The sequence below is a fragment of the Salmo salar genome, chromosome 18, assembly GCF_965601325.2.
Source record: "Salmo salar chromosome 18, fSalSal1, whole genome shotgun sequence".
Lineage (NCBI taxonomy): Eukaryota > Metazoa > Chordata > Actinopteri > Salmoniformes > Salmonidae > Salmo > Salmo salar.
This window is the reverse complement of record NC_138308.1, coordinates 91,601,161-91,608,660: the sequence shown is the minus strand read 5'-3', so window position 1 is coordinate 91,608,660 and position 7,500 is coordinate 91,601,161. Positions and strand designations below refer to the sequence as shown.

The window sequence follows — 7,500 nt, the reverse complement described above, 5'->3', positions numbered from 1 at the left end:
ACAGGTGGAGTTGTTCCTTATTCCCGCCCTGGTCATGAAGCCACGCCTTCAACGCCGTCTCCATGGCAACCACGCTGTTCTCTACATGCTGCAGGTCGATCTCTGTACCTAACATCAGACTGGCTGGGGGAGGGAGGGAGGGAGGGATGGATGGAGAGCAGAAAATATGGAGACGGGGGAGAGAAAGAGAGAGAGAGGGAGGGATGAATGAATAGAGCAATAGATAGAGAACAGTATCTATCTCCTGCGTTTTCAGGGCTCTGTTTAAAGCAGATGTAGCACTTGCATCGCCTAACAACTAGAGGGCAGTAAAGCCCAGCTTTTGCAGCCCAAACAGAGATTTTGAGAAAACCAGGGAATTTATTGAAAGTTCCAGGAATTTCGCAACCCGAGCTGGATCACATGAGTTGAGTTAGCCAACAGATCACATGAGTTGAGTTAGCCAACAGAGGGTGAGTTGAGTTAGCCAACAGAGGGTGAGTTGAGTTAGCCAACAGAGGGTGAGTTGAGTTAGCCAACAGAGGGTGCAGAGATCATCATAAAGATGATCATACAGGATATAGTGTACTATAGAGAATGGCCAATAGACGTACACTGAAGAGTCTCCAAAAGACTGACATACAGTACGGCCAATATACCACGACTAAGGGCTGTTCTTAGACACGACGCAACGCGGAGTGCCTGGATACAGCCCTTAGACGTGGTATATTGTCCATATATCACAAACCCCCAAGGTGCCTTATTGCTATTATAAACTGGTTACCAACGTAAGCAGTAAAAATACATGTTTTGTCATACCCGTGGTATACGGTCTGATATAACACGGCTGTCAGCCAATCACCATTCAGGGATTGAACCACCCAGTTTATAATAGCCATTTAGTACTAGGCAGTGTCTTCCATCCTCTCAAACAGCACTCTTTTCCCTACATAATGCCGTACTCCTCTGGCTGATAGCAGTGCATTACATTGGACATAATGTGCCGTTTAAGACTGATATTCTGTAGAGAGCAATACCCAGGTGCAGAGTATGTTCTCCAGTCCAATTTCCCTTTTCTCTCATTCAGTTCTCCATTCTGGTTTCTCTTTTCCTCTCTCTCCCCCCTTCTCTCTCTCGCTCTCTCTCTCTCTCTCTCTCTCTCTTCCATGTATTCTCTACAGAGAGGCATTCAATATTTAGGTGTGTGTGTGTGTTAGGGACTTAGCCTGCTACGACACAGATTGATGGGCTTCCATAATGTATCTGCACTCTGTGTGACACACACACACACACACACACACACACACACACACACACACACACACACACACACACACACACACACACACACACACACACACACACACACACACACACACACACACACACACACACACACACACACACACACACACACACAGACAGAGCTCCTTACTCAGGGCAACAGGAAAGTATGGGCTAGAGATGGGAATCATACGAGAAATCCCTATGCGTATTTTTGGCACAAAATAAGTGCACTATGTCATTGACTAATGTGACTCTCCCTACCCAATCGACAAGTCTAATAGCCTTCTGAAACGTCCGAGTGTGTCTCTTCTAATGTTAATCTACAAGAGCCCTGTGAGAGCCCTAATGTATTGAATAGGGGATACTGGTGGAATCTTAAATGGCACCCTATAGTAGTACACTACTTTTGACCAGGGGCCCTATAGGGAATAGGGTGCCATAAATAGGGAACGGGATGCCAGATTTGGGACACAAGCAAGGTGCCATAAATAGGGAACAGGGAACCAGATTTGGGACACAAGCAAGGTGCCATAAATAGGGAACAGGGAACCAGATTTGGGACACAAGGAGGGTGCCATTTGAGACGCAAGCCTATGTCATTGACCCTCCCTACCGATTCACACACCTCAGATATCCCTTCTAGTGCTCCTCTTGTCAGGATCGACAGAGGTGCTGACTGGAGGACACACATACTATATGTACATACACGTCTGAAGGGCTACGTCCCAAATGGCACCCCGATTCCTACACTAGCAGGGTCTATAGGGCTGTGGTCAAAAGAAGTGTCCTTTATAGAAGGGTAGGACGCCAGCTGGGACGCATCACAGGAATCTGATTTGTCTCTGTTTCCTCTTCAGGGGTTAAAGGGGGTTGTGCCCAGATTGCTGAATAAGCACTACCGCAAACAAATAGATATCTGTGAAAAGGGTTGCATAAATGTATCGACAACTGATTGATTGATGATTGATAAGCAACATCTTTATTGAACCACAACGAAGCAATAACAATATAAGGTTCCCAATACTGCCTGTCATCACTTCTGTTTACGTACTAGGCCTAATCAATACAATTAAAGACCAATATGCATGATCTACAATTAGTACACCTGTGTGTGTGTGTGTGTGTGTGTGTGTGTGTGTGTGTGTGTGTGTGTGTGACATGATCTACAGTATGCTTATGTAATGTAACATCATACACACTGCTGTTGGTGAGGTAGAGAGGATGAAGAGAATGTAGAGAGGATGTAGAGAGGATGTAGAGAATATAGAGAGGATGTAGACAGGATGTAGAGAGGATGAAGAGAGGATGTAGACAGGATGTAGAGAGGATGAAGAGAGGATGAAGAGAGGATGTAGAAAGGATGTAGAGGATGTAGAGAATGTAGAGAGGATGTAGACAGGATGTAGAGAGGATGAAGAGAGGATGAAGAGAGGATGTAGAGAGGATGTAGACAGGATGTAGAGGATGTAGAGAATGTAGAGAGGATGTAGAGAGGATGAAGAGAGGATGTAGAGAGGATGTAGACAGGATGTAGACAGGATGTAGAGAATGTAGACAGGATGTAGAGAGGATGAAGAGTATGAAGAGAGGATGTAGAGAGGATGAAGAGAGGATGTAGAGAGGATGTAGACAGGATGTAGAGGATGTAGATAATGTAGAGAGGATGTAGACAGGATGTAGAGAGGATGAAGAGAGGATGAAGAGAGGATGTAGAGAGGATGAAGAGAGGATGTAGAGATGATGAAGAGAGGATGTAGACAGGATGTAGAGAGGATGAAGAGAGGATGTAGAGAGGATGAAGAGAGGATGTAGACAGGATGTAGAGGATGTAAAGAATGTAGAGAGGATGTAGACAGGATGTAGAGGATGTAGAGGATGTAGAGAGGATGTAGAGAGGATGTAGACAGGATGTAGAGGATGTAGATAATGTAGAGAGGATGTAGACAGGATGTAGAGAGGATGAAGAGAGGATGAAGAGAGGATGTAGAGAGGATGAAGAGAGGATGTAGACAGGATGTAGAGGATGTAAAGAATGTAGAGAGGATGTAGACAGGATGTAGAGAGGATGAAGAGAGGATGAAGAGAGGATGTAGACAGGATGTAGAGGATGTAGAGAATGTAGAGAGGATGAAGAGAGGATGAAGAGAGGATGTAGAGAGGATGTAGAGAGGATGTAGAGAGGATGAAGAGAGGATGTAGAGAGGATGTAGAGAGGATGAAGAGAGGATGAAGAGGATGTAGAGAGGATGAAGAGGATGTAGAGAGGATGAAGAGAGGATGAAGAGAGGATGAAGTGGATGTAGAGAGGATGAAGAGAGGATGAAGAGAGGATGAAGTGGATGTAGAGGATGTAGAGAGGATGAAGAGGATGTAGAGGATGAAGAGGATGTAGAGAGGATGAAGAGAGGATGAAGTGGATGTAGAGGATGTAGAGAGGATGAAGAGGATGTAGAGAGGATGAAGAGAGGATGAAGTGGATGTAGAGAGGATGAAGAGAATGTAGAGAGGATGAAGAGGATGTAGAGAGGATGAAGAGAGGATGTAGAGAGGATGTAGAGAGGATGTAGAGAGGATGAAGAGAGGATGTAGAGAGGATGAAGAGAGGATGAAGAGAATGTAGAGAGGATGAAGAGGATGTAGAGAGGATGAAGAGAGGATGTAGAGAGGATGTAGCGAGGATGTAGAGAGGATGAAGAGAGGATGAAGAGAGGATGAAGAGGATGTAGAGAGGATGAAGAGAGGATGAAGAGGATGTAGAGAGGATGAAGAGAGGATGAAGAGAGGATGAAGAGGATGTAGAGAGGATGAAGAGAGGATGTAGAGAGGATGTAGAGGATGTAGAGAGGATGAAGAGAGGATGAAGAGAGGATGAAGAGGATGTAGAGAGGATGAAGAGAGGATGAAGAGGATGAAGAGAGGATGAAAGAGAGGATGAAGAGGATGTAGAGAGGATGAAGAGAGGATGAAGAGAGGATGAAGAGGATGTAGAGAGGATGAAGAGAGGATGAAGAGGATGAAGAGAGGATGTAGAGAGGATGAAGAGGATGTAGAGAGGATGAAGAGGATGTAGAGAGGATGAAGAGAGGATGTAGAGAGGATGTAGAGGATGTAGAGAGGATGAAGAGAGGATGAAGAGAGGATGAAGAGGATGTAGAGAGGATGAAGAGAGGATGAAGAGGATGAAGAGAGGATGAAAGAGAGGATGAAGAGGATGAAGAGAGGATGAAGAGAGGATGTAGAGGATGAAGAGAGGATGAAGAGAATGTAGAGAGGATGTAGAGAGGATGTAGAGAAGAGTGAAGACATCAAAACTATGAAATAACACATGGATTCATGTAGTAACCAAAAAATGATTCTACAATGTAGAAAATAGTAAAAATAAAGAAAAACCCTTGAATGATTAGGGATGTCCAAACCTTTGACTGGTACTGTACATATAGGTTGTATTTACAATGGTGTTTGTTCTTCACTGGTTGCCCTTTTCTTGTGGCAACAGGGTACAAATCATGCTGCTGTGATGGCACACTGTGGTATTTCACCCAATAGATATGGGAGTTTATCAGAATTCAATTTGTTTTCAAATTCTTTGTGGGTCTGTGTAATCTGAGTCAAATATGTGTCTCTAATATGGTCATACATTTTGCAGGAGGTTAGGAAGTGCAGCTCAGTTTCCACCTCATTTTGTGGGCAGTGTGCACATAGCCTGTCTTCTCGAGAGCCAGGTCTGCCTTCGGCAGCCTTTCTAAATAGCATCTCTCTCTCCCTCTTGCTCTCTCTCTCTCCCTCCCTCATCAGTCCTTTCCTCTCTATTTTGCGTTAGAGAACTTTAAGTGCTCGTCCACCACAACATCCTCCCATCTCCCGTCCGGATAGGAGGAAGAACAACTCTCAGCCTGCTTTTATGACATGCAAAAGCTTCCTCTACCAAACAGAATGTGTGTGTTGTGTGTTGTGTGTGAGTGTGTAGACTCAACTGTCTAACAGCAAGCACGCTAAAACAACACATACTAAAAACTGTAGACTTTTCAACCTTTTGAAAATGTGATCGATGAACAGCACTCAGCACTGTCCGGTTGAAGTTGCTCAACAAGAATGAGAGGTGTCCGTGTGCGTGTGTGTGTGTGAGAGAGCGTGTGTCCATGCATGTCATAAAAGCAGGGACGGGGTAATCTTCTCTGAAAGATGAATAGATCATTGATCGTTTCTAAGAAGAAACCTTTGAGTCCTGTTACTGAGAGATTCACCACATGAGTCAGAGACAAGAACCTCACAGTCATCAGAGTGAATTGTGCCTTGGGGCTAATAGCACAAAGGACTCATGAAAAGAGTGTGATTGGATAATAACACTTAACTGGAAAATGGCTGCCGTTTAAAAGGGGTCAACATGAAGAGTTATTTAGTTAATTCTGTTGGACACAGAGAGAGGAGAGGAGGGGTGGATCAAAGAGAGTAGTGTTGTCACGATACCAACATTTTACAAATGATACAATACCAGTATCATACAATATCATGACACCAAGTAGTATCGCAATACCACGGTGGAAGAAAAATAAATCAGTGGCCTAGCATCCTGTTCGCCCCCAGATGCTGGTTCACGTTTTCCAAAAACCTGTCACTGAAATTCACACTTCTACTCAATACAACACTTTGAAGCAGGTGAGCGAGGGATGGTAGGGGATGCTGAGAGAAGCAGGTGAGCGAGGGATGGTAGGGGATGCTGAGAGAAGCAGGTGAGCGAGGGCTGGTAGGGGATGCTGAGAGAACCATGTGAGCGAGGGCTGGTAGGGGATGCTGAGAGAAGCAGGTCAGTGAGGGTGGGTAGGGGATGCTGAAAGAAGCAGGTGAGCGAGGGATGGTAGGGGATGCTGAGAGAAGCAGGTGAGTGAGGGCTGCTAGGGGATGCTGAGAGAAGCAGGTGAGTGAGGGCTGCTATGGGATGCGGCTGGCTGATTACAGCTGCCACACATGATATGAATGTGAAGTGGATATCATTGGACCGGCTCATACAACAGACTAGTGACTGTTGCTTAAATTCAACTGAATTTATAATAAAAAATGGACTTTACAAGCATTTTTTAAAATGGCGCCAGCAGGTTCTTTAGATCGGTAGAGCTGAACAAGTCGGTAGTATCATATGAAATGGTGCTACAGTACTCTAAAACGCTATAGTATCATATGAAATGGTGCTACAGTACTCTAAAACGCTATAGTATCATATGAAATGGTGCTACAGTACTCTAAAACGCTATAGTATCATATGAAATGGTGCTACAGTACTCTAAAACGCTATAGTATCATATGAAATGGTGCTACAGTACTCTAAAACGCTATAGTATCATATGAAATGGTGCTACAGTACTCTAAAACGCTATAGTATCATATGAAATGGTGCTACAGTACTCTAAAACGCTATAGTATCATATGAAATGGTGCTACAGTACTCTAAAACGCTATAGTATCATATGAAATGGTGCTACAGTACTCTAAAACGCTATAGTATCATATGAAATGGTGCTACAGTACTCTAAAACGCTATAGTATCATATGAAATGGTGCTACAGTACTCTAAAACGCTATAGTATCATATGAAATGGTGCTACAGTACTCTAAAACGCTATAGTATCAAATGAAATGGTGCTACAGTACTCTAAAACGCTATAGTATCATATGAAATGGTGCTACAGTACTCTAAAACGCTATAGTATTATGACGTTTTGATGCCATGATATTACCGTGGTACTGGTATACCATGCAACACTAGAAGAGAGAGAGAGAGAGAGACAGAGAGAGAGAGAGAGAGAGAGAGAGACAAGGATGGAGAGAGAGTCAGGAAGAGAGAGAGACAGAGAGAGAGAGAGACAGAGAGAGAGAGAGAGAGAGAGAGAGAGAGACAAGGATGGAGAGAGAGTCAGGGAGAGAGAGAGAGACAAGGATGGAGAGAGAGTCAGGAAGAGAGAAAAAGACAGAGAGAGAGAGAGAGAGAGAGAGAGAGAGAGAGAGAGAGAGTCCTGTGGTGTTGATGGTATCCTCAATGAAATTATAAAATATACAGACAACAAATTCCAATTGGCTATACTTAAACTCTTTAACATCATCCTCAGCTCTGGCATCTTCCCCAATATTTGGAACCAAGGACTGATCACCCCAATCCACAAAAGTGGAGACAAATTTGACCCCAATAACTACCGTGGGATATGCGTCAACAGCAACCTTGGGAAAATCCTCTGCATTATC

The 7,500-nt window shown here is 44.0% G+C and overlaps 1 protein-coding gene across 2 annotated transcripts in view; it reads right to left on the bottom strand.

Moving 5' to 3' along the window:
* Nucleotides 1–7,500, bottom strand: part of m1ap (meiosis 1 associated protein) — a 62,206-nt gene that overhangs the window by 20,643 nt on the left and 34,063 nt on the right. For both annotated transcript variants that reach the window (XM_045701593.2, XM_045701594.2), the window contains exon 6: nt 1–123. This exon is cut by the window's left edge and continues 63 nt beyond it. In XM_045701593.2, coding sequence (XP_045557549.2) covers nt 1–123 — 123 coding nt within the window. The remainder of the gene's footprint in view (nt 124–7,500) is intronic.